The sequence below is a fragment of the Sylvia atricapilla genome, chromosome 26 (genome assembly GCF_009819655.1).
Source record: "Sylvia atricapilla isolate bSylAtr1 chromosome 26, bSylAtr1.pri, whole genome shotgun sequence".
Lineage (NCBI taxonomy): Eukaryota > Metazoa > Chordata > Aves > Passeriformes > Sylviidae > Sylvia > Sylvia atricapilla.
The window spans coordinates 3,939,442-3,965,676 of record NC_089165.1 but is presented as its reverse complement, the minus strand read 5'-3'; the positions used below and the strand labels follow the sequence as shown (position 1 = coordinate 3,965,676).

Sequence of the window (26,235 nt, the reverse complement as noted above, 5' to 3'; positions counted from 1 at the left end):
GAAAGGCTCAGCCAGCCCAGAAAAATCCCTTTTTGTTCTCCGAGTTCCCGTTTCCATCCCGCTGTGGTTTTTCTCAAAAAAACTCTCTGGAGGTTCCCAGCTCTGATTTCCACCCCTGGGAGGGAATTTCTGGCTTTCAGCAGCGTGTGGTGAGTGCCAGGATGACAGAAAAATGCTGTTTGCTTTCAAACCGGGGCAATCCAGGTTTTTCCAGGCCTCCTTCACACCTGGAAAATCCAAGGAATTCAGTTACCTGCCCTTCTACACCTTTAATTCTAGAATCAGCATGGAAAAGATCTCTAAAACCATCCAACCCAACAATCCAACGGCCCTGCTGGTGTTTCCCTGATCATTTTTTTATTTTTAAAATATTTTTTTAGCCTTTTTTTTAGTTTGTTTGGTTTGTTTGGATCTTCAAACCTCACGGGGACCTGCAGATCTGCCCCTCACCTCGCTCTGCCCATCAAAAACAGAATTAAACCCCACACCCAGCGTTGTGATTGACTGGATCCAGGGATGTCTGGGCTGCAGAATCCAAATTATTTTGGGCCAATGAAGAGCCTCACGAGAGGGCTTTTCCCTCCAGAGCGTGGTGGAGTTGTTCTGCCCCTCTGGGGAGTCTGTGCTCTATTAAAACCCTCGTAATAACTTCACAGGAGTTTCCACCTTCAAGTGGATCATCATAAAGCACACTCCAGGGTGAAGTATTTATGAATTATTTGACTTAAAGTAGGTTTTGGAAAGGGAAGGGGGTGGTGGAAATTAAAAAAAAAAAAAAAGAATTAAAAAAAAAAGAGCAGATGAAGAAAAGACCTGGGCTGAATTAATAGCTCTGGGAGAACCATAAATTGAGAGGAATCATGTTGCACGGGGTAATTTTGTGCGTGCCATAAAAGCAACGTTTATGGCTCCGCCGTTTAAATTTGGGGTTGGATGTTTTTTTGAAGCGAAGAGCTTGGAAAAAAAAATAAATTAAAAAAAAAAAAACCTTATAATTTTTCTCCTTTCATTTTTTATATTGCCTGGAAGAGAAACACCAGGCTGTGTTGGAGTGAGCGACCAGGTGGGAGCACAGGGAATTTTGGAAGTTGGGCTGGAGCAGGTGAGGAGGAAGAGGAGGAAGAGCAGGAGGAAGATCCAGGACCCAGGGGAGATGCTCAGCCCCAGGCTCAGCTCCCTCCGAGCCCATCCCAAGGTTTGGTGGCTCCCATCCGCTGCCGGGGACAATAAATTTTGGGGATCCCAAATCCCTGGGGATGTTGCTGGGAGCTGGTCACACCCTGCAGAGGGTTGGGAGGTTCCTTTTCCCTCCTTTCCCCGCCCCAGGGGATGCTTTTCCCGGGAGATGAAGGGCCGGGATACCCGAGGCAGGTTCATCCCAAACCTCCCCTCACCCGGGATGGGGGAGAAGGAAAACGGTTGGAAACACGCCGCTGTTGCTTTGATTTTTCAGGTTTTTTGGATGTGTTTTCATTTTTGGATTGGAGCTTTTTTATGGTTATAACATAAACAAACTAGATTTTTTAAAAAAATTTTTTTTTTTGTAGTTTTCTTTGTGGACTTTTGGTTTGACCAGTGAGGTCAAAGAAGTGTTAACTTATTTTCTTAATTTCTGTCAAAGTCTAAATTCCGTTTAAACTCTGAACCCAACAATAAAATCCCTTCTTTCTCTCCTCACTTCCCAACCTGAGGGATGAACACAGTTTATTTGTGTCCTCTGGGAACACTCTGCCCTTCAGCAGAGCGGGACAAAACTCCCACCACACCCCCAAAATCTGCTCACGGGTGATGGGGCAGGATTCCCACCCCTGGGGAGGACTGAGGAGGGAGAGTGGAGCTGGTTTAGGACGTGGCTCTGGAGGTGTCAGGGATGATCACTCATCCCCCTGATTTTTTTTCAGCCTTCTGGTTGTGTTTGAGTTTCTGTGCTTGGGTTCTCCCGCACTGTAACACAAACAGAGAGAGAGATGTTTTGGAAAATCCACATTTTTTTTTTTCCCTGGGGGAAGGACAAATTGATGGACTCCTCCAAATTGATGGACCTGTGACCAGTGGGCTCAGAGAGGGGTCAACATCACGGCCCAATCGGTCCAAAGGGGTCCTGGCCCATTTGGGAACCTGATCAGGTTCCAAACTCTATTTAAACCCTAACCCCAAAAATAAACTTCCTCCTCTGTGCTCACGCAAATGTCAGTGTGGTTCTTTCATGTCCTCTGCTGACACACCACCACCCCTAAAAACTCGGGGCAGGATTCCCAACCCTGGGGAGGATTGGGGAGGGAGAGAGGAGCCTTTTCCTCTCTCAGAGGTTCAGGATGTGGCTTTGAGGATGTCGGGGATGATCACTCACCGCTGCACCTTCCCCGAGTCCCTGCAGCTGGGGAGGGCCTGGATCTGCCGGGAAACTGCTCTGATTCAGGCAGCAGGAATGCAGACACCGTCCCCTCCTTGGTTTGGATTTTGGTGGTTTTTTTTTTGTTGTTGTTTTTCTTTTTTGCTCCTTTCCTACATACCAGGACCCGGCAGAGAGACCCGAAGTGAAGCTCGTAAATCCGCTGCCAGGACCCGCAGGGATTCCTTCCCTCTGTCAAACCCGGCCCTCAAATCCCTCCCAACACGTTTTTAATGGGGGGAACTGGAGGCTCGAACCTTCCCTCGGGGACATCTGGCTCCCATTCCCGGCCCAGCAGCGGCCGGGATTCTCCCTCCTGGAAGCGCTCAAGGCTCGGGATTTTGGCACCCAGATGGGGCAAGAAGGGAACTGCCCGAGGCTCCATCTGCTCCCCAGGGTGGGGATGATGTCCCGTTCCCCAGTGAGGTGTCACAGGCAGGGACTTGTCAAACTGGCCGAGAGGATGAGGAAGATCCACGGGAATTCCCGGAAAACCGCTGGAATAAATCAGCTCTGGGCCGAGGCGTGTTTTGTCTCTTTGCTTTGAAATTTTTCACGTTACAAATTTGACACCTGAGGCGGCGATTCCCTCATAGGCTGTGGGATTCCCAAAAAATATCACAGCTGGAGACAAGGACAAGAGCATCACCACCACCATCATCATCATCATCATCATCATCATGGAATCTCCTGAGCTGGGAGGGATCCAGAGGGATCCACAGGGAGTGGGACATTCAGTCACAGGCTGGATTTGATCTTGTAGGTATTTTCCAACCCTCCTGATCCCATGGTGCTGTGATTTTCAATTCTCATTGGGCTCTGGTTCCAGAAAACAGATCAAACATGAAAACAGATCAAACATGAAAGCACAGATCAAACATGAAAACACAGATTAAATCAGAAAACAGATTAAATCAGAAAACAGATTTAACCTTGCACTGAAGCTGTGAAGTTGGGATAACACAAAGCTGGACCCTCTGGGCTGGGATCCTCTCATTAATGGCTTCATTAGTTAATGAGAGGAACCCAAAATTAACACCCAGCGAGTTGATTTCTCGTGGCTGCTGCTGCTGCTGCTGGATAAAGTTCAGCTCGGGGGACTTTTTAACCTTAAACCAGACATTTCCAGGTCTGGGTTAAATTACGCCTCCACAGGCTGTCATTAGAGAATAAAAGGAGCAGGTAATTTTAACATTTTTGAACAATTGCCCAGATTAATTTTTTTTTTTTTTTTTTAAGGAAGAAACCTCTGTGAGCTTTGGTGGAGGCTGAGAGGAACCCGGGGCTGGAATGCTTTGATTTATGAGCTGGGCTGGGGATGCCCGGGGATGGAGCAGGTCCTTGGACAGCGGCCACACGAGCGAGGGAGGCATGAAAAGCCCCGCCGAAATCTTTGTGGTCAGAGGCTTTCACTGCTGCTCTGATCCCTCTCTGATTATCAAACGGAGCCCAAATTCCTTCCTGATGACACGGAGGAGGGGGGGATAGAGCTTTACCCAGCTGATGGATTCAGGGTGATATGGCTCAGGGTCCTCTGGGTTGGTTTTTTTTTTTTTTGGTGGGGAGGAATTCCGTGCTGAGGTGACTCATGGAGGTTCCTGCAGAGCTCAGGATGTTGTTTTATTCTCGCTGTAGACGTGGCCATTGAGCCACAGAATGGCTTGGGAGGGATCTTAAATTTCATCTCATTCCACCTCCTGCCATGGACAGGGACAACTTCCATTATCCCAGGTTGCTCCAAGCTCCAGCCAGCCTGGCCTTGACGGCGTTTTTAAGGGATAAAACAACTTCCTTGCCCATGACACATTCTGCATCCCCCCGAATCGGAAGAGAAAACCCCAGACAGCAGCACAGTGTGGAGCCAGGGCTCTTTGGACTTTTCTCTCTCTTTCACATTTTCCAGGGGTGGAATAAAGTGAGAAATGAGACACATCAACTGCTCTGCTCTGAGCCCCCCCAAACCTTCACAAAGCAGGAAAACCTCAGAATTCCTGAGCCCTGCAGAGGGCTGAGCCTGCCCAGCAGCGGGAGAAGCAGCAGCAAGAAGCATCTTGACCCCATTTGGGGAGTGAAGAGCAGCAGCATCAGTGCTGTGCTGACTCCAGGCAGGGGCAGAGCTCCAGACACCCCTGGCTGGTGTGAACCTGGCTGCAGGAGCATCCCGGGGGGGTGAAACCACCCCCACCACATGTGCAGGGAGGTCGTGGCTGCCTCTGAGCGAGTGCAGCTGACAGAGCCCCAAAATTACAAATCTCCCCCCTTGTGAGGAGTTTTTTTCTCTCAGCCCCCCAAAACACCAGGGAGGGATGTGCTGGGGAGGGTCTGCACCACCAGGGATGGTGCAGAGCAGCCTGAGGCACCAGCAGCCACAGGAAGGTGTTGGTTTCTTATTTATCCTCTTTCCTTCGTGTTAGAGCCGGGATTAACACATGGAAGTTGCATTTTCACGTTTGGACTCGGTGTTTATTAATTACAGTCTCACAAGTCATGAGCTCTAACCAATAGGGTAGAAAATGGAGGCGTCTCTAACTCTTCACAAGGTTATTTAAGTGCAAACTATCCAATAACAGCATCACACTTGTATTATTTATACTTTTGACCCAATAATTGACCACTCAATGTCCTCAATCCAGACTCTTTCACTCAATCAGAAAAAAACCCACCCAAAACTGTGAAGAAGACGGTGAAAAGGACTTAGACAATGCCATAAATCCTCCATATTGCCCCATATATATCACTAAATACTAAAATCTTAAGCTCTAAGTTTCCAGGGTTTCCACAGGAAGGGATTGACAGAGTCAGAATTATAAAATCATGACGTGATTTGGGTCGGAAGGACCTCAGAGCTCACCCAGTCCCAGCCCATGGCAGGGGCAGGGACACCTTCCACCAGACCTGGCTCTCCTTGCTGCTCTCATTTCTGCTGAATCCTTTTTTTTCTGAAGAGATTGAGGAGCTTGGGGTTGTGCCAGCCCACGCAAGGAGCTGCCCTGAATCAAATCTCCGGGCAGACAGACTCTGGTGGGGCTTGTAAAACACTGAGCACCTTCTTGGCAGAGCTGTGGTAAATAAGAGTGAGTAAAAAAAAAAAAAAAAAAGAAGAAATTTGGCTTGGTCTCCTGGGAAAGGGGGAGCTGCTGGCCCGGCTCATTCCAGCAGCGCTGTGGAAAAGGGCTTAGGGCTGGACTGAAGGGGAAAAAATTCCTCAGTTTGATGAAGTTTGCTTGATGAAGTGAAGGAAAAATGGCTCAGAGAGGAGGATGGGCCCAGAGGGGGTTTGGATGTGTCACCAACACATCCCGTGGGCAGGGACACCTTCCACTGTCCCACCCTGGCCTTGGGCACTGCCAGGGATCCAGGAACAGCCACAGCTCTGCCAGGGCCTCACCTCCTTCCCAGGCAAGAATTCCATCCCAAAATCCCACCCAACCCCATCCTCTGGCAGTGGGAAGCCATTCCCTGTGTCCTCTGTCCCTTGTCAAACTGGCCAAGAGCTCCAGGTCCACCTTGGGATGTTCAGGATGTTCTCCTGGCCAAGAGCTCCAGCCCAGGGCTGCCTTTGCCTGGTGAACATCTGATGCCTCACAGAGGGGACCCTGGTGCATCCAGATGTTTCCACAGCCCAGACCAAACACCAGGCACCGAAAATAAGACCAAAAAAAAAAAAAAATCCCAATAAAGCTCGCCTCCTCAAGGCAATAACTAACCCTGAGCAGATGCTGGCTGCTCTCAATCCAATTATCCATCAGCAGGGCTGTGAGGGAAAACACACCAACCCCATTTGCTGGGAGCTGGGGGCTTCATCCTCTGCCAGTTTTTGGCCTCCCACCTTTCCCCAAAGCCAGCAGAGCTCTGCAGGAGCAGGACCTCCACGGGCAGCTCAGCCCAGGGGCACCTCCAAGGGCTCTGCTGCCATGGGAATTTTGCTCTGCAATACCCAACCTTGAGTCCCTTGTCCCTACAGCTGTCACAGCAGCGCCTTCAGGAGCTCTGAGGTGTGGGGAAAGCCTCCTGCAGCCCAGCAGAGAACCGTGGAATGGTTTGGGTTGGAAAGGAACTTAAGGATCATCCAGTGCCACCCCCTGTCATGGGCAGGGACACTTCCCACTGTCTCAGGCTGCTCCAACCTGGCCTTGGACACTTCCAGAGATCCAGGGGCAGCCAGAGCTGCTCTGGGCATCTGTGCCAGGGTCTCACCATCCTCACACCAGGAGGATTCCAGTCAGGACGGGACTCAGAGCCTTTAGGGTCAGCTGTGGGCCCTCTGTGTCCCAGCAGGACAAAGCTGTGGGAAGGTGTCTGAGAGCAGGGCAGGTTCTGCTCTTCCCACTCCTGCTCCTCTTGGCCACCCACTGGGACACACTGGGAGCTTCCCCAGCAGTCACTGGCCACCCTCGGAACCCTGCAGCCTCTCGGGGAGCTGCTGGAAGGGGGCTCCATGTGACAGCAGTAAAAGTGTTCCTGGAGGGATGCCCTGGCCAGAGTAAATCGTTGGCAGCCACGCATTAATTCCCTTCCCATAAACAAAGGCAGGCAGATAAAAGCAGCAGCAGCCTTTTGGGCTGCCTTTTCCTTCCCCCCCAGAGCAGCCCCTGAACACCCACCCCCCATCTGGAGCTCATTGGGGGGCAGCTGCTGGAAGGATGGGGCTGGGATCCAGCCGAGCCGTGGGGAGGGAGCTGCAAAAAACGGCGTGGGGCTGGGAGCTGGGGGTCACACCCGTGGTGGCAGTGACGGAATCTCAGCCTGGTGGGGCTGGGGACAGCAGCTGGGCTCCATCCATGGTCCTTTGTGGGTCCCTTCCAGCTCATCCCGGGGTTCTGTGGAGCAGAAAAGCCAGGTGGGCACCAGGGGGTTTTAGGGCTGCTGGAGGGAACTTCTCCCTCAGCCACTCCTCACTGTCCCCAGAGCCTCAGCTGAGCCTCAACCCTCCAAACCCCAAAGCCAACTGTGCTTTTACCTCCTGAATCTTCTCCAGCCCTTGGGCACTTTTTGGTTGGGTTTTTGGGGGTTTTTTGGGGGGTTATTTGGTGGAGACGCAGGGCAGACAACTGACAAATCACCCTTAATCCACCTGAGCTGTTAAATCTCCTGGTAATCCCTCCCCAGCCCTGCTCCCCTCCAACAGCCCCTCGGGGGTCCATCAATCAGTGTCCTCAGCTCCTGGGTGCCCCCTTCTCCTCTGGAAAACCTGGGGGACCTCCCACAGCTTCCCAGTGAACCCGGAGAGGGGTCAGTGCTCTGAGTAAACCGGTGGGGAGGGCAGGTCCTGGTATTTATATGGAAACCCATTAGCTGGGAATATTTTATCTCCCTCCAGGTTGGAAGAGGAGGTTGGGGGAATACGGGGAGGGTTCTGGGCAGTGCTGGAGCTGCCTCTGAAATGCCCTGGGTTGCCCTCCACCCTCGTGGCTGGGTTATCCAGCACCTTCTTACCGCCACGGAGTGAGAAAAGAGGGTGCTGAAGGTGTTCAGAGAGGAAAAAGAAAAAAAACATAATAGCTGAGAGCCTTCCCTGCTGGATTTTAAAGCCAAACAAAAGCTTCCAAACCAACCTGCAGCCCTCCTGGCTGCTCCCCCTGTGGATGATGTCCTTCTCCAGGCCCAGGATGGATTTTGGAGGTGTTGCTATTTTCGACCCAACCCTGACAGCATCACATGCCGATTACTAAATCCTGAGAAATGTGGGATCTTGGCTCTGGAGCTGGGAACTCGATGATTTCAAGGAATGGGCAGGACAGGGGGAGCAGTGCCGGGCTGCTCTGGATCAGGGCAGGGAGGATAAGTTCTCCCAGGGAACGCAGCTTGTCGGTGAGTTCACATATGGGTTTGGGCATGCTGGAGACACACAGATTCCCAAAAAATGATGTGATTCCTCCCTGGGAGAGCTCCACGAGGAGCTGAGACCCTGGGAAAAGCACAGGATCTGGGATGGAATAAAGGCAGAGCAAAGCCTGGGGCAGCCTGGGGAAGGACAGTGGGGTGAGGTCTGGGCCACTCCAGGAGCCGATTTTGGGGGATTGCTGGAGCTCAGGGCTGGTGGCCAGCCCCAGGCTCCCATCCCAGTGTCCCTGCTGACATCACAGGCCTATGGATCAGGCATTGATAAATCTGGTATTAATGATTTCTTCACGAGCTGTGCCATCAGCCTGGAAGACCCAGAACTCATCTTTGGATGCCAACCACAGCTTGGGACCTGCTGATGTTTTGGGGTTGGGCTTCTCCCTGATCCCTGATCCCTTTCCCAACTGCTGGAACCCCACACGTGAAATTCAGGCTGAGAGCTCCTATTCACATTTATTTTCTGTCTGCAGGGAGGAAGGCTGAGGACGATGAGGGGCACCTCCCAACCCACTGGAGCTCAGCTGCACGTTCAGGGCTCACACTCTGGATCCACGCCGGGATTTGCCTATCAGTGATCATCTCCCCAAACATCTTTGCTCTTGGAAAGCCTCAGCAAAACATTCTGAGCTGGGACACGGCAGCTGTGAGTGTCCAGGCAGAGCTCCCTGGTGAGTCTTCACAAAGGAATTCTGCGTTTCTCCCACTGCTTTGCCCTCCCCAAAGCGACTGGAGCAGGGAAAAAGGAGAATCATTCCCGGGTGGGCTCTGCGGAAACTTTTGAAAGGAGTTGGAGGAACAGGGAGATTTTTGTTTTTTCGGTTAATTTTAATGCAAACATCAAACTCCTTGATACCAGCAGAGATTTCTGGGGTCAAGAACTGTGTTCCCTGTTGCCTTGGTATTGATACGATTCAGGACTGCTCATGTAATGACATGTAGAACTCTGATTTTTTCAGAGGGCATTATAGCAAAGTTTATTGAAAGACAGATTTTTTTTTTAATTTTATTTTATACAGTGTTTAGGTACAATGAATAGGATTGGTTCTTTAGGGCACCACCTTTTTGTAAATATTTTTACCAATAAACAAGTTGGGAAAACACCAGGTGTCAGGAGGAGGATATTTATAAGGTTGTTTCGGGTTCTTCTTGATGATTTTTCGGGCCAGACTGAGAGAGTTCTGTCTTTTGCTTTTCCCACAGGCTTTAAGATTCTGCCTGGAGCCTGAGAATCCATGCTCTGACCTCTGTCAGTTCCCACATCTTGGAGTCTCTGGGACACGGAGATGAGCTAAATTTTTGCCCTGGGCTGTGGATTTTCCCCCCGTGCTCCGTATGCAGTGGGGAAATGGAACACAGCCAGGACAAGGCTCCAAAATTTCCCATTCCCATCTGACCGTGCCAAACAACGCCCTCCAAACTCCACCTGATGGTCCAGGAAGGGCCACAAATTGGAGTTTATTCCCAGAGTGTCCCCAAGCCCTGCGGGAGGTGACCTCCCAGGAAACACAGAAATCCTGGAATGCAAAACCTTCCACGCCGCCGTGTTGGAATTCGCATCTCTTGCCCATCCAAACCCGCCTAAAACTAAACCAAACGCCTCAAAACTAAACCTAGAACTGTACCAAAGTTCTCTCTGGGACTTTAATTCCAGAGCAGGCGTCCGTGCTTACAGCTGGAGCTCCTTAGGATGGGTAATTACACATAATTGCGGGTTTGCAGCCCAGACCCATCCACCGTGGCCAAAAACCGACCAACCTCGTGTCCATCGTGATGCACAAGGGATTTTCACCTGTCCTTAGAGGGGGTTTTAGGTGGGATTTTTGGGAAAAAATCCTTCCCTGAGGAGCCCCTGGCACAGGGAATCTTCGGCTGCTTCGAAATGTTCCGTGAGGTCGCCGATGGAAAGAGAAGGAAACACCCGTGGCACATTAAAATAACACATATCATAAAATAGATTATGTAACTATGATCTATTTTATATAATGTATTTAATTTTAATAATAAAATATAAGTATATAATTTATATCATAAAATATATTATATAAATAAAACTTGCAAAATTTAGATTGTATAAATAAAAGTTTTAAGAGATATATCTGTGTGTGTATTTATATATAAATGCCTACTTAATATCTAAATAAAAGTTACATAGCTGTATATATTTTTTATATAAATATGCACACAGAAGATTTATACAAGAACATATAAAACAGTGTCTACATATTTAAAATAAAATAATATACATATTTGTATATACATTCATATGCTGTATATACTATGGTATTTCATGTGTATGAATTACATATATATGTATATTTTTATATGTATATGTATATTTATATATATGTATGCTATATATATCTATATAGATTATACAGATGGAAAAATACACAGACATTAAAATACACAGATATAAAACTGCGCATATAAAATTTATGTGCTGTGTACAGTATTTTGTATGTATATAAATAAAAAATCTACAGAAATAAATACATGGGACTATACATATAAAATTTATACGTATAAAATTTATTCATCATGTACATATAAAATTTTATATATGGAATTTTATATGTATATAAGGATATAAATTTATATTTTCTATCTATTATAGAGGTGTATATATAGCATATATATAGTACTTATATTTCCATAGTACTTGTATTTTCATAGTACTTATATTTACACAGTACTTATATTTATAGAGGTTATATTTGAGTAGAATATATTTGTATAGAATATAGTTATAGTTATATAGTTATAGTTATATCTAGCTATATTATAAAGATAGAAAATATACTATTTATGATATATAGATATGAATAGACATATTTAGTGTATTTCTATATCTATGCTTTTTATGGATTGTATCTTATATTTATATTTTATATTTTTATATATTTATATTTATATATTTATATAAATACATATAAATGTTTAAATATATAAATATATTAAAAATTTTAATATCTTCTTTATATTTATAATTATATTTTAATATATTTCTAATACATTTCTAATACATTTATTATATATATATATATTTAATATATATACTTTATATACATTTAAACATTTCCATATAAAAATATCTAAACGTTTAAATATATACAAATACTTACCTGTATTTACCCACGACACATTTCTATGTTTTATATTCACACAATGTGTGTAATGTGTACATCCCTCACACACCAAGATGGCGGCCCCTGTAGGCCGAGGCCTCCCGGGCCTGCTTTCCTCCCGGGAGAAGCGAAGGCCGCGGCCGCTCCTGGGGGACAATTCCAGCCCCATCCCGCCCTGGGATCACCATCCCATCCTCTGGGAACAGCCGGGAACAGGCGGGGTCACCCAGGAACAGGCAGGACACGGGACGCTCCGGGGTGTCCGTCTGCCGGCTCTGGTGCTCCACAGGGACCGTCCCTTTGGCACCGCCGTGTCCTCCACGGCCACGTGCTGCCCCTTCCTGCCCAGCTGTGACCCCAGGGTCCCCTCCTGTCCTCCCTGGTGTCCCTGGACATCCCTCCATCCTCCTCCTGCCATCCCGGTGCTCTTCACAGACCCACCCATAAAGAGCAGGAAGATCTCCTTCAAGAAGCTCCTCAGCGTCCTCCTCCTCGGCGTCATCTTCGGCCTCATCATCTCCCTCTGTCCTTTCAGAATTTCGGAGCCGAAGCATCGCTACCCCGTTCCCTCCGCCCAGAAATTCCCGAGCTGCGGGAATTCCAGCTCCCTGGGCAGGCGTGGCCGCAGCCTGACCATCCTGCTGTGGATGTGGCCCTTCGGGTTCCACTTCAACTTCCCCGAGTGCTCGCGGCTGCTCGGCTGCCGCCCTTGTCGCTGTCGCTTCACCACCAGGCGCAGCCACTGGTGCCGGGCGGACGCCGTGATCCTGCACCACCGGGACGTGTGTGGGGACAGGGAACGCCTGGCCCGGCTGCCCCGGCGCCCATCCCAATCCTGGATCTGGTTCAACATGGAGTCTCCGAGCCACTCTTCCAACCTGAGCGCCATGGATAACCTCTTCAACCTGACCATGTCCTACCGCCGGGACTCGGATATTTTCGTGCCCTACGGGGAGCTGCGGCTCCTGGGGCGGCCGCGGCCCGTCACCATCCCACGGAAATCCAAACTGGTGGCCTGGGTGATCAGCAACTGGCAGGAGGAATCGCGCCGGGTCAGGTACTACCAGGAGCTGAGGAAACACATCCCGGTGGATGTCTACGGCAAGAACCACACCCCGCTGTCCCAGGACCAGCTGCTGGCCACCATCTCCCAGTACACCTTCTACCTGGCCTTCGAGAACTCGCAGCACCAGGATTACATCACCGAGAAGCTCTGGAAGAACGCTCTGTCCTCCGGCACCATCCCCGTGGTGCTGGGGCCACCTCGGGAGAACTACGAGCATTTCCTTCCCCCCGATTCCTTCATCCACGTCGACGATTTCGGCAGCGCCCGGGAGCTGGCGCAGTTCCTCTTGGAGCTGGCCTGGGATGCCGAGAGGTACCGGGGTTATTTCCAGTGGCGCCGGTGGTTCCGGCCGGTGCTGGGCACGGGCTGGGCCCTGCGGCTCTGCAGAGCTTGTCAATTCCTGCACACCATGGAGCCCCGGCACCGCGCCGTGCCTCGCCTGGACACATGGTTTGTGTAGCTGCTGGGGGCTCGTCGCCCTCTTTGTCCTCCTGGAATTTCCCCGGATTGGGAAATTGGAGGGATGAGAGGATGGTTGAGGTGGACAAGGAAGTCGTGGGGTGTTTATGACTTTGTTTTGCTGGGTTTGAGGAGGTCTGAGGTGGGTTTTGTTGAAGAAGTCGTTTTGCCAGTCTGGGAGAAGTTCACCTTCAGTCCCCGTGGACAACTCTGGAGCAGCTCCAGAGGTTGGAGAACCAAAGCCAGTGGCCGAGAGGGGAAAGTGGAACAGCAATTCCCATCACAAACCGCTCCCAAGGACTTTGTGCTGTCCTTGAAAGGGATGGCACTGCCAGGCTGCTGCTCCTGCTGGCCCTGATCCTTCCCCAGTCCCTCTCCTGTCTCCCAGTTCCTCTCCTGTTCTTCCTCCAGTCTCTCTCCTCTCCCAGTCCCACAGCCCCACTGTGTCCTTGCTGTGCCCTGGGCTCTCCCTGGCCAATTTTGGGACATTCTCCCCATCCCCACCGATCCCTCTGGACTCTCTGTTCTCCCGACTGTTGATCCCTGAGCCCTCCAAAGGTCTCTCCTGACCCCGGGGCTTTTCCATGAAGGAAATCAGCTCCCAGCCCAGCAGTGCACACAGAGATGCAATTGTTTGCTCCGCCAGCAGCATTTCACAAACATTTCCAAGAATTCCGGCCGCTGTTCCTCCTGCAGTCCTTCTCCAGCATCATCCACAACCATCAAAAATCCCTTTTTTTTCATCACCAGCCTTTGCTACATTCAGTTTCCCTCTGCCTCGGAAGAGCACTGCATCAGCACGAGGCAAATGGAGAATTTTTTTTTCTTTCACTGGGAGTTAATTTTGAAAAGCTCCAAGTGATTTTTCTCACTGGGAAATAATTTTGGGAAGCTCCAACGTTGGGGTTCAACCCCGATCATCCCCTTTCCTGCCTCGTTCCTTTTTCCATTGCGAAGTGACCCAAGGAATATTGAACATCATCTGGGAGCTGGGAATCCTAAACCAGGGGCTTAAATGAAACTGCTTGACTTAAAGCAACAAAAATTTGCCACTTACACTATGGAAGTTGAAAACACACACTTCATCTCCAAGGAATCCCACCCAAACCCATCCCTGATCCCAACATTTCCCAACTTCACTTTTCTTTTTTTTTCCCTGCGACTGCTGTTTTCATCCTAAATTTTTTTCTTCTTTCCTTTTTTTTTTTTTTTTTTTTTTTTTTTTTTTTTTTTTTTTTTTTTTTTTTTTTTTTTTTTTTGTGCTTTTGGAGGACTCAGATTTTTTTTTTTCCCAAGCAGGGTCATTAAACTTTAATTTGTCCATTTTTTTAATAAGTATTTATTTCATCCTGGACGGGCTGGCAGCAGGATTTGGGCTTCCCTGGGTTTCTCTGGAGCGTGCACACGCCGTGCACGCGCCCAGGGGGAGATTTATGGCTCTCCAAAGATTCTTCCTAAAATATTTACAAAGTGGAGCTCGGAGCGGGGAATGTTTGACTCGGCCATGGCTGTCAGGCCTCTGGGTGGCATGAGGGGGGAATATAAACAGACCTTTTTTTCCATTCCCAAAAAAAATCTTATAAACCTTTTATCCTTTTTTTTTTTTTTTTCCTTCCCCTCTTCCCTCCTCCCATTGTTCTCCATTTTCCGGTGCCAGGTTTGAACCTATTTTGGAGTGAAAAATCCAAATAAATTCTGTTTATCTGGACAGACTGGGCTGAGACTGGTGGTGTTAAAGGACAGAGATTATTCCCTTTCCCTTTCTCTTCTCCTTCCCCCTCCCATTTCATGTGGCTTCCTCAGAATTTTCACATTTCGGAGCCAACCCAGAAGGGCCAAAACTGATTATTTCTGGGTCTTTTCCCCCAAAAAACCCAAATCCCCTTTTTCTAGGCCATCCCCACTCCCATGGTGGAGACTGACCATCACTCAACCATCGTGCTAGAGGGGAAATCCATAAAATCCTTCTTTTTATTCCCACTTTTTTATTCCCACTTTTTTATTCCCACTTCATGCCGCGAGGATGAAACAAATCACACCCAAGTTCCGGTTTGTTTTTTTTTTTTAAGAAAAAAAGTAATATGAAACAGCATTTTATTCTCTTTTCTCTCATTTTATTTTATTTTATTCCCCCCCTCTCCCCCTCAAGGTTCAGGATAAATGGTACAAATGTAATAAATGTAAACTGCACTTGGCACCGTCAGGGTCAATAAATAACATAAAAAAGGGAGCGAGCGCGGGAGGCGTTTGGGAGGCGGCGCTTCGGGATCTAAATAAATAACATAAGTTACTTCCAATAAATAGCAGTATCCAAAATACAGATGCATTGCATCCACTTCTGCAGCCGGGCACGGGCCCGGATTCCGGAGGGGGAACGGGATAATCCGGGTGGGGCTGGAACAGGAATCCCTTTTCCCCTTTTCTACCTTTTTTTTTAACCTTTTCCCCTTTTTTTCCTTTTTCTGCTTTTTTAATTCCTCCCCTTTTTTCTCTTTTTCCCTTTTCCTCTCTTTTTCCCTTTTCCCTTTTTTTTATTTCCCTCGTTTCCTTTTTATTTCCTTTTTCATTTTTTCTCCTTCCCCCCGCTTTTTTTTCCCTTTTCCCTTTATCCTCTTTTCCCTCTCCTTTTTATTTCCTTTTTGCCCTTCCCCCTTTTTTCCTTTATTATTTTTCCTTTTTGCCCTTTGTCACTTTTTTCCTCTTTCCCTTTTTACCTGCTCTTCTTTCCCCCACTTCCACATTTTCATTTGAATTCCTTTTTTCCCCTTCCCTCTTTTTTCCCTCTTTCCCCTTTTTTCTCCTTCCCCCCCCTTTTTTTTTTTTTTTTCTTTTTTTTTCTTCCCTCTTTTTCCCTTCTTCCCTTTTTTCCTTTCCCCCTTTTCTTTTCTTTTTTTCTTTTTTTTCTCTCCCCACCTTTCCCCACCTTTTTACTTTATTTCCTTTTCCCCTTTTTCTCCCCCCTCCTCCTGGGCCTCCCCTTCGAGGCCACGCTTTGTTTAGCCCAGAAGGAAAACACGTGGCAGCCCCGTTCCCAATTCACAGAAAGCCAAGGCTCTGAATCCCACCAAAACATCATTTATCTCGATAAATTGGGAAAATCCTTTCTCCCCAGCAGGATTCTGGAGCCGTTTAAACTCAGTTAATTCTCTCTGCCAGCGCTTTCATCGAGCGGAAACAACGATGTTGGACCCATTTCCCCCCTGCCCACCGTAGATCCCAAATTGGGTGTGAGATTTTAGGAGAAAATGGGATCCTGAGAGATTTGTGGGCTGTGTGGATCTGATCCCACATCTTTCCCCTAGCACAGAGTCCCAATGGAAAAGCCAGTGGAAACCCCAGGACTCACCGTGGGCAGGGATGGGAGAACATGACCCTGGGATTTCACGTTGTCACAACCACCAATTTTAAACCATCATTTTAAACTTTCCGAACCCTCCTCTCCAGGGAGGAGCTGCAGCCCCAGACAAGCAAAAAACCCAACTCCCCAAATCCCCTCAACAGCTGTTGCACGCTGGTTATTATTATTATCATTATTAATATTAATATTAACCAGCACGTGGGATGCTGAGGAAGGAGCCAGATGAGATTCTGCTGTGGCTTTGAGGAGGGAATTTTCCACTTTTTTTTTCTTTCTTTTTTTTTTTTTTTGCATTGTAGACATTCTTCCGGACAGCTCCAGCTCCTATTACAGCAGAGGGGGCTGGAGAAATGGAAAGCATTAGGGGAAAAACCTCAGATTTTCTATTGGAACCACATTTCCAGGGCCGGGTGGCAGCGGGATGGCACCGGGTAAAGCTCCATGAGGAGGAGCCTTAAAAAAAGACATGGAAGCAAGAATCCATCCTTTTGGCCACACCACGATGCCCCAGCTCAACACATCGGGGAGTTTTGTGGCTGCAAATCCCAGCTGTTCTTCCCCCTCCAAAAAAAATAAAAAAACCAGCAGGAGCAGCGTGAGGCAGATGGGGAACATCCCCTCCACACGGGCCGGAGCTCCACTGCCAGCAGGGGGAAATTAAAACAAAAAACGACTAAAAAAAGAGGAAAAAATGATGGATTGCAGCTATTCCTGCTGGTTTTAACACACCATTGCATTGAGTCAGGTTTTCCTCACGGTTTTGGGGGCTCCAGGCTGGGTTTGCACTGGGAGTGGAGGGTTTGGCAGCTGGGAGATGTCCCAGCCTGTGTCCCCACCTTGCTGCTCCCTTGTCCCCTCATCCTCCTGCTGCTTCCAAAACCTCCCTGGCTAGAGGAGGGTCCCTTGGGCCGGGTGCCCACCATAAAGGCACCCTAAATCCCTGGATTCTGCCAAAAAAGAGTCCCAAATCAAGGTGCAAACACTCCAACTTCTCCTCACGAACAGAGAGGCAGCTCCTGCTCCGAATTGTCCTCCGCAGCACCAGGTCCTGCACTGCTCCCACAGCACCTTCCCTGCTCTGCTTCCACTCCTTTCTTTTCACTGCAACAAAACTAATTTTAGTTTTATAGCAGCGAGGCCTGGAAAGCACCCAAGCCCTTGAGAGGATAGTTATTATTATTGTCATTATTATTATAATTATTATTAGATTTGGGTGCTTTTTTTTTTCCTTAAACCGGAGCGAGCCGCTAATCCGCTGCCCATCTGCCATTCCCATCCTCCAGCTGATGATTTTGGGACGCTTTTCCCCATTTCCAGGGCTGCAAACTCACACCTTGGCTGAGGAGCTGCACCTGCAGCGTGGAGTTCATCCCATCTCAGTTCCCATTTCCAGGGTGCAGGTTTTTACACCCCACACCTCCTGCCTTTCCCAAAATCCAGGGAAAACTCCGTGTTACAGAGTCCAGGCTGCCTTCCCGGGCTGCCAGCCCCGCTGAAGGATGGTGTTTATATTCCTCCACTACACCCTGGCTCCGCTCAGCCAAGAGCTGCGTTTGGATAAAAAGGAAAGGGAGGAAAAAAAATAATAGAATAAATAACTTCCCCACCAGCCTGGCCCTGTGTGGAGGTCGAGAATGGAGATGGTGTCCCCCAACTCCATCCCATCCCAAGGGACGTCATCCTGCTCCCTCAAATCCTGCAGCATCATCTCTGTGCTGGCATCACCACCAGCAGCCCTCCTCCTCCTCCTCCTCCTCAGGATGAAGGCACCAGGGATTTTTATTTTTATTTTTTTGCCCCCTGTTTTACCAGAGAGAGGAGCCAGGGGCAGGGGGGTGGCACACGGAGTGTTTTCCCTCACGTTGGTTAATGCCCAGGACATGACACCAATATTCTCCTTCTGTTTATGATTTGCTTTTTCTGGGAAAGGAGCCAAAGGGGAGAAAAGAAAAAAAAAAAAACCAAAAAAAAACCCAAAAAACCCCACCATCAATCCCAGGCAACAAATCGAGCCTGCCCAGGGAATGTGAAAGTCTGCGGGCTCATTTATTTCCCCGCAGAGTAAACAGCAGTGACACTGCTGTAAATGTGAGCGGAGCCAAAGCCGGCACTGAGTCCCCTCTCCCGAGCAGGGCTGGGAGATACTCCCGGGATTTTGGGAGACGCCAAACCAAGGGGATGCTCCTGCCCCACGCCTCGGCTCTGCTGGTGGCCCTGGGGAGGTTCTGTCACCTCCCTGGAGGTGGCGGGGCTCCGGCCCAGCTGCCCGTGGCGGGGGCACGGGAGGTTAATCCAGTTATTTCAGATTATCCCGAGTTTTAAGAAGAACAGCCCCGGGGGCTGCGGGAACGAGGCGATGGCGAGTGGGGCACGAGCCAGAGGGAGGCAGAGCCGCGCACACGAATCGCTGTCGGGAGTTTGGGTGTCCCCAAACGCTTCTGGGGTCTGGGGTGGTGGAACCTCCCCCAGCAGCACAGGGTGGTCACAGAACCCCAAAGCTACAGAGAGAAGGACTCGGCTCCCACCCTGGGGCAGCACGGGGCTCCTGACACACCCCGGACCTGGAATGTACCCCAAAACACATCCCGAGTGTGCAGCGCACCCCAAAACACACTCTGAGTGTGCAGCACACCATAAACACACCCCGAGTGTGCAACACACCCTAAAACACACTCTGAGTGTGAAGCACACCCTAAAACACACCCCGAGTGTGCAGCACACCCTAAAACACACCCCGAGTGTGCAGCACATCCCAAAACACACCCCGGGTGTGCAGCACATCTCAAAACACACCCCGGGTGTGCAGCAGATCCTGTCCAGCATTGGCACTGCTCACAACAACCCCCGTGTGTGCCACACCCCTGTGCCACACACCTGTGCCACACCCCTGTGCCACGCCCCGACACAGAACCCCTTGCACATGGGGGTCCCCCCATGCCACAGACACCTGCCCTGCACCACCCCCTGTGCAGGTAACGTGACCTGTGACACCTGTGACACCTGTGACACATGTGACACGTGTGACACGTGTGACACTCAGGGCAGCCCGTGCACGCCTAGGGGCTGGTCACACACCCACTGTCACCTCAGCAGGGCCACACACAGAGGGGACAACATCCTCCAGCAGCCGTCACCGCTCCAACCATGGCGGCCACGTCTCTAGTCCTGTGCCACCAGTGGGATGGTGACACCAAGGGACACGCCGAGGTGACACACCAACACGGTGACACCAAGGGACACACCGAGGTGACACACCAACATGGTGACACCGAGTGACGTGCCGAGGTGACACACCAACATGGTGACACCAAGGCACACGCCGAGGTGACACACCAACACGGCGACACCGAGGCACACGCCAGCGGCTCAGTCTCTCCTCCTCCAGCCTCTCCAACCTCCATCCCGGTCCCCACGCCCCGCGGGTGGCCGTGTCACACGCAGCCACACTCCTTGGCCGACAGCTCGTTGACGGTGTAGTATCGATTGTAGGCATCCAAGAAGGAGACATCATCATCGTACGCCAGCGGCCTGCAGCACGGCCTGGCCCGGATCTTCTCCTTCCGGATCTTCCTGCGGCTCCTCATGCTCTTGAGGGACAGGTCGTAGCTGCGCACGGCGGCCTCGCAGGTGCCGCTGCAGTAGCGGAACAGGACGGTCTCGTCCGACTCGTAGCCCAGCCCCAGGTCGCTGACGCTGACCTCCAGCTGCCGCAGCTCGCAGGGTTTGTGGCGGGCTCGGGCGCGTTTGCGGCGGCTGCCAGGGGCGCGGGGGAACAGCGGCAGCTCGTGTCCGCCCGAGTTCATGGCCTGGCGGTAACGCTCCACCAGCGCCGACAGCAGCTGCCGCAGCTCGCCCTCCGTGTAGCTCTCCAGCAAGGCGCTGTCTGCAAGGGGACGGGATGGCTGGTTACTGGGTGTTCTGGGTTGTTACTGGGTTAACGGGTGGTGCCCTCACTCAGGGGGTTGTTGGGGGTTGAGGGGGGAGATTGGAAGAGGGTGAGGATCTTGGGGTGCTTCAGGATCCTCAGGAGGGAGGTTCTCTGGGGTGAGAGGACATCTCCCAAGGTGGAGATGGGTAACCTCAGGATGGAGGTTCCTGGGGTGAGAGAACATCTCCCAAGGTGGAGGTGCCTTGGGTGAGTGGATAACCTGAGGATGGAGGTTCCCTGGGGTGAGAGAACATCTCACAAAGTGGAGGTGGGTAACCTCAGGATGGAGGTTCTCTGGAGGGAGAGGACATCTCCCAAGGGAGAGGACATCCACCAAGGTGGAGGTGCCTTGGTGGGTGGGTAACCTCAGGATGGAGGTTCTCTGAGGTGGGTAAACTTCCCCCAGAACAGAGACTGTCTGGGGTGGGCAACCATCCTCCAGAAGGAAGGTTCCTTGGGGTGCATGACTCTCAGGATCAAGATTCCCTGGGGTGGCTGGGGAACCTCAGGACAGAGATTCTCTGGGATGGAATTTGACCCCAGGACAGAAATTCCTTGAGGTGGGTGGGGAACCTCAGGATGGAGGTTCCCTGCAGTCAGCAAACATTCTCAGGGTGGACATTCCCTTGGGTGAGAGGACATCCCCCAGAATGAAAATTCCCTGGAGTGGGTGAACATCCCCCAGGATGGAGTTCCCTTGGAGCAGGTGGATTTGGGAAGAAGCACCAATAAATTTCATATTTGCTCTGTTTCACTGTGGCCTGGGAGCCCCAAGGGCTGCTCCTGAGACCACAGACTGTCCCCAGCCCCACATCCCTTTATCCCAACCCTAAATCCAGGGTTATTCCAGCTCAGCTCCGCAGGAGGCACGGGAAAGACAGAGGAAAGCGTGCTTTGACAGCTTCTCAGCCATTCCCAAATTTCCACCCCTCCCCAAAAAAAAGCAGTTCCTCTGGTTTGGAGTCAAAACAAACACGTGGGGATTTCCAGCCCCCAGGGAGCACCGAGGGGTGAGCTGCTGCCATGCCCTCGTCTTCAGCTCCTGTTTGACATTTTCCATTTGTAAAAAAATAGCACAGAACTAAAAAAAAAAAAAAAAAAAACAAACCTCAAAGAAAAACACCCCAAAAAAAGCCTTTTGGAGTGGGGAAAAATAATAAAAGCATCCTCTTTGAAGCAAATGAGCTGTTTGAATTTCCCTCTGCTGCGCTCACACCAGACTTTGGTGTGCCCAGTGCCTCCTGTCTGCCCCAAGTTCATGTTTAAACCCTCCTAAAGGGGACGTTTGGATGCAGGAGAGGGCAGGGAATGACCCCAGAGGGATTTTTGGGGGTCTGTGGGGCCGGGGAGGGGGGACAATGACCCCGGGAGGCAGCAGCAGGAGCTTACACTGGGCCAGCAGAGAGCCGTGGCGTTGCAGGGCCCGGGGGGATCTCCGCAGAGCCGCCGGCAGCGAGGAGGAGGAGGAGGAGGAAGAATCCCGTGAGGAAGACGGCGAGGAAGGCATGGGGCTGAATAATTCCTGGCTTCCGCTGAACATGTCTCTACAAACTAAAATGGATAACATGGAACTGAGGAGCATCGATGCGATGGCCGCAAACTTCCATACCTTCATCTTAGAGCGAGTCAGAACATTGAAACTCTGCAAAACAGGCAAAACAAAGATCCTTAATGCACGCCCCGAGCCCCTTCCCTCCCTCCTTCCCTCCCCACGGCTTGGGATGAGGGCTGGCTTCATCCCGTGGGATCCCCTTGGCTCCAGCCCCTCCATTCCCGACACTGGCACGGGGCTGAGACGGGGAAACTGAGGCACGAGGGACGGCCCAGGGATGTGCTGGAGTGGGAGACTGGGCGTGGAAATGTGCCTTGGGGATGGTGGTGGCAACGGGGATGAGGTGGCAGCGATGGGGACAAGGTGACACCCATGGGGACGAGGTGACACCCATGGGGATGTGGTGACACCCATGGGGACGAGGTGACACCAATGATGAGGCGACACCAAAGGGGATAATGTGGCAGCAATGGCATCAAAGTGACACCAATGGGGACGAGGTGACACCAATGGCGATGAGGTGGCACCAGTGGAGATGAAGTGACACCAGCGGGTCAGTGGGGAACAGTGTCACTGTCCTTCCACCGCCTGGCTCCTGTGTTTTATTTTTATTTCACCTCCTTGCAAGCTCCAAATGTTTTTCCTCTTACAATAAATTTTCCAAGGGGGTACTAAAAAAAAAAAAAAAAAAAAAAAAGGAAAAAAAACCAAGGTGAAAAGGAAAAAAAAAAAAAAAAAAAGGAGAAAAGGAAAAAAGCCCCAATCCCAATTTTATAAAATTTACCAGACAGAATTTACTGAGGGGGGAAAAAATGTTTGTTTTAAATTGGAATTCGACAGGTTTGCTTTTATTTTTATATTGTAGAAAACACCATGCAGGGCTGGGACCGCCCCCTCATCACCACATCCCTCGGGTTTATGGGATGCAGAAAATTCCCTGCAGGAATGAGATACCCTGTAGGTTACAGGATCATTGTAGGACCCAGCCAGAGTCTAAATATTTTCGACGGGGCTATAAACAATGCCAAGATAGAAAAAGAATAGTTTGGCCTTATAAGGAGGGAAGAGGATGGAATCCCAGCGGGTCCGGAGAGGCAGGGCTGGCCTGGACACTGGGAATGGGATGGGAGCTGGGAGAGGCTGCTGGGAGCACTGGGAGCACTGGGAGCACTGGAGGGGGACGGTGCCAGCCCCATCTGCTACTGGGTTTCATCCCATCAAAACAAGGGAGAGCCAGGATCCCCATCCCACAGGAGAGTGATGGAAGATGCTCTAGGATGGGTTGGGGATGGATGGAGGAGGATGGAGGAGGATGGAGGAGGATGGAAGATGATGGAGGATGATGGAGGATGGATGGAGGAGGATGAATGGATGATGAAGGATGATGGAGGATGCCCTAGGATGGACTGAGGATGGATTGAGGATGGATGGAGGGTGATGGAGGGTGATGGAGCTTCCCAGGTGTGTCTCCATCCACATTCATCATCCTGACAGGACATGGTGGGAATGGCGATGGGACAAGGGGACATGGCTTCCCACTGCCAGAGGGCAGGGCTGGATGGGATATTGGGATGGAATTCCTGGCTGGGAGGGTGGGGAGGCCCTGGAATGAATTTCCCAGAGCAGCTGAGGCTGCCCCTGGATCCCTGGCAGTGTCCAAGACCAGGCTGGACGGGGATTGGAGCACCTTGGGGCTTGGGACAGTGGGAGATGTCCCTGCCCATGGCAGGGGATGGGATATTTAAATTCCTATTCTGGAATTCCACATTAATCAGGTGCCTTCAGCTCAAGTTTCACCCTGGAAATAAGAGCAGGAGCAGGGAACAGGCACTGAAAATTCCCTGGCATCCAAACCCTTCCCAGCAGGATCGGTGCTCAGTGCTGCCAGGACCAATAAAACCCCAATTTCCAAAATCAGTGGAAATGAAGGATTTGTGAGGAACCAGCAGCCCCAGGAGAAGGTTTGCAGGGGGGAAAGGACACTTTGTTCTGCTCCCCAGGAGGACAAACATCTTTGAACAGCTGATGCCGGGAATTTGGAGAGATGAATTCCACAATCAGCAGTGGGATCACACAAACCCCTGAGCTGAACCTCCATCACCCAGGAGGGACTCAGCCCCTTTTTTCCTGCTCCAGCGGGGAAAACGCTGGGCTGGAGCAGGGCTGTGACACTCGATCCCACCACCTGAGAAAAGGCCTCTGGCTTCTTGCAAGGCCCATAAAATTTGAGGAGAGCGGTTCCAGCCTCGCTGCACGTCCCATTAAAAAAAAAAAACCTCTCCCATTCCGGCAGCCAGAAATCCTGGCCCCCACCCACTCGCTTGTGACCTTTCAAAAGACTCAAATCCCAGCTCCAACGTGCAAAACAATAACAACAAAAGTTATTCCAGGCTCTGCCGTTGGTTTCTTTTTGCTCTAAAAAAGCCCCAGACCAGCCCCGTCCAACCTGGCCTTGGACACTTCCAGGGATCTCGGTGTTTCCACTTGTTTTTTCCTGATAAATCAAAATCCAGCAGCTCCGTCCCCGCAGACGCTTTTTTCGCCCACAAGAAAGTGCAGCATTTGGGGCTCTCTGGAGTCCCCCATCGCTCTCGTTTTTCAACCCCACTCCCAGTTTTTTCCAGCAGACTCTCGGGATTTGTTTCCGACATCGACCCCTTAAAGCTCCCGGAGTCATGAGATGAGGGAGAAAAACGAATTTCTTTCTTCTTTTTTTTTTTTTTTTTTTTTTTTTTTTTTCCCTAAATCCTCCTCTCTGAAGGGTTGAAAGAAGGAAGATGCCAAAACTTCCAGTGCCGATGCTTCAAAGCAGACGACCCAAAAGACCATTATAGCCTAAGTGCGCCATAAATTTCCCGTCGATTCATGTTTCCGGGCATTGATTCATTATTTTCCAGAGCTCAGCCTCAAGAATGGATGAAGCCACGGTGTGGCCGAAGGGTTTTTGGCAAGGCAAAAACACTTGGAAAGACGGAGGCCTTGACGGGACATCAGGGAGAGCTTCCACCTGCCACACACTGTTTATTTGAGTGCCTTACATGGGAGCCAAGCTGCTTTGAAATCCCGGCTCCTCATGACTCATCCCGCAGGAATTAAACAATTTCCATGGGCAGCAGCTCCGGAGGCTGCTCGTCCAGCAGCGGCTCAACGCCTGGTCCTGCTCACAGGATGGGGTTGAGTTGTCCTGGAGAGGATGAGGGTGGTGGAGAGACAGACAGCTCCCAAAACTGGCACAGGTCTTATCCAAAAACTGCCTCGGATGTTGCCCCAAAACTCCCTCAAATCATAAGAAAAACTCCCTCAGATTTTCCCCCCAAACTTCCTCAGGCTGTCCTCAAAACTCCTTCAGATTTTCCACAAAACTTCTTCAGATTTTTCCTCAAAACTCCTCCAGATTTTTCCCAAAATTCCTTCAGATTTTCCCCCAAAACTTCCTCAGACTGTCCTCAAAACTCCTTCAATTTTCCCCTAAAACTTCTTCAGTCCTTCCCGAACTTGCATCAAACGTTCCCCAAAACTTATCACAAGCTCCCAAAAATTCTTTCTTGGGGATAGAACCTTCCCAAAAAGCATCTCTGTGTCCAACACTCCCGGCCAGGGCAGGTGCTGCACTGGGAGTACCGGAGCCTGCATCAAACTGGGTCAAACTGGTCTCAAAACGCCAAAACTGGCCCCAAAGTTGGGAGCATTGAAAGGAGAATAAAACCCCAAATCCCGATCTGGGTGGAGCTGTTGGATTTTCCTGCTCTTTTGACAGCGAGCGGGTGCACAAAGGGGAAAATGTCCCTGTCCCCATCTCCAGCTCCGCTCTGGGGACAAGGAGTGCCACCACCTGCTTGGCTGGGGACAGGGGACACCTCACCCAGCCTGGCCCTGGCACAGCCTGGAGCTCTGAGGGGTGGCCACATCCACAGCCCATCCCTCCTCCTCCTCCTCCTCCTCCTCCTCCTCCTCCTCCCCCTGCAGCTCTTCCCGCTCCCCCGTAAGCAGAACCAGAGCGGAGTGTGGGACACATGGTTCTGCTTTGCCTCAGTGAAATCCAGCCCCAGAGCTCTTCCCCAGAGCCCCCCAAAGGGCCCACCACAACCCAGGCAGAGCCTCGTCCCCGGGGTGCAGCCCCTGCTCCTCTGGGAAAGGTTTGGGGCACTCCGGGGTGAGGTGGGACCCCGGTGAGGGAACTGGAGATGGGCCTGGAGCCACGGGATGGGGGAGAGGGAAATGGGGTGGGGGAGAGGGAGATGGAGTGGGGGAGAGGGAGATGGTGAGAGGGAAATGGGACAGGGGAGAGGGAGATGGAGTGGGGGAGATGGTGGAGAGGGAAATGGGATGATGAGAAGAAGATGGGATGGAGGAGATGGAGATGGGACTGAGGAGAAGGAGATGGGGCTGAGGAGAAAGAGATGGGATGGAGAAGGAGGTGGGATGGATGAAAGAGAGATGGGATGGAGAAGATGGGATGGAGGAGAAGGAGATGGGATGGAGGAAAAGGAGATGGGATGGAGGAGAAGAAG

At 50.6% G+C, this 26,235-nt stretch overlaps 2 protein-coding genes across 2 annotated transcripts; one reads left to right on the top strand and one right to left on the bottom strand.

Annotated features, from left to right (window-relative positions):
* The first annotated feature begins 1,399 nt into the window (after positions 1–1,399).
* Positions 1,400–12,887, top strand: LOC136371785 (4-galactosyl-N-acetylglucosaminide 3-alpha-L-fucosyltransferase FUT6-like). The gene is made up of 3 exons (XM_066336060.1): positions 1,400–1,418; positions 3,017–3,117; positions 11,436–12,887. Exons 1-3 carry the CDS (start codon positions 1,400–1,402, stop codon positions 12,885–12,887), a joined length of 1,572 nt encoding a protein of 523 aa, XP_066192157.1.
* A 6,727-nt stretch (positions 12,888–19,614) lies between these two features.
* Positions 19,615–21,830, bottom strand: NRTN (neurturin). Its single transcript, XM_066336139.1, has 2 exons — positions 21,562–21,830; positions 19,615–20,127 (listed from the first exon to the last, which is right to left on the bottom strand). The coding sequence occupies exons 1-2, from the start codon at positions 21,785–21,787 to the stop codon at positions 19,676–19,678; spliced, it is 678 nt and encodes a 225-aa protein (XP_066192236.1). The 5' UTR covers positions 21,788–21,830; the 3' UTR covers positions 19,615–19,675.
* Between the last annotated feature and the right edge of the window lie 4,405 nt (positions 21,831–26,235).

Bases quoted from the DNA above. Each gene is read 5' to 3' on its own strand.
- LOC136371785 (XM_066336060.1), top strand. The intron at 3,118-11,435 runs GTGGGACATTCA...TCACACACCAAG, and splicing joins TCCAGAGGGATCCACAGGGA to ATGGCGGCCCCTGTAGGCCG.
- NRTN (XM_066336139.1), bottom strand. From the start codon at position 21,787: ATGAAGGTATGGAAGTTTGCGGCCATCGCATCGATGCTCCTCAGTTCC. The intron at 20,128-21,561 runs GTAAGCTCCTGC...GTCCCCTTGCAG, and splicing joins CGGCTCTCTGCTGGCCCAGT to ACAGCGCCTTGCTGGAGAGC.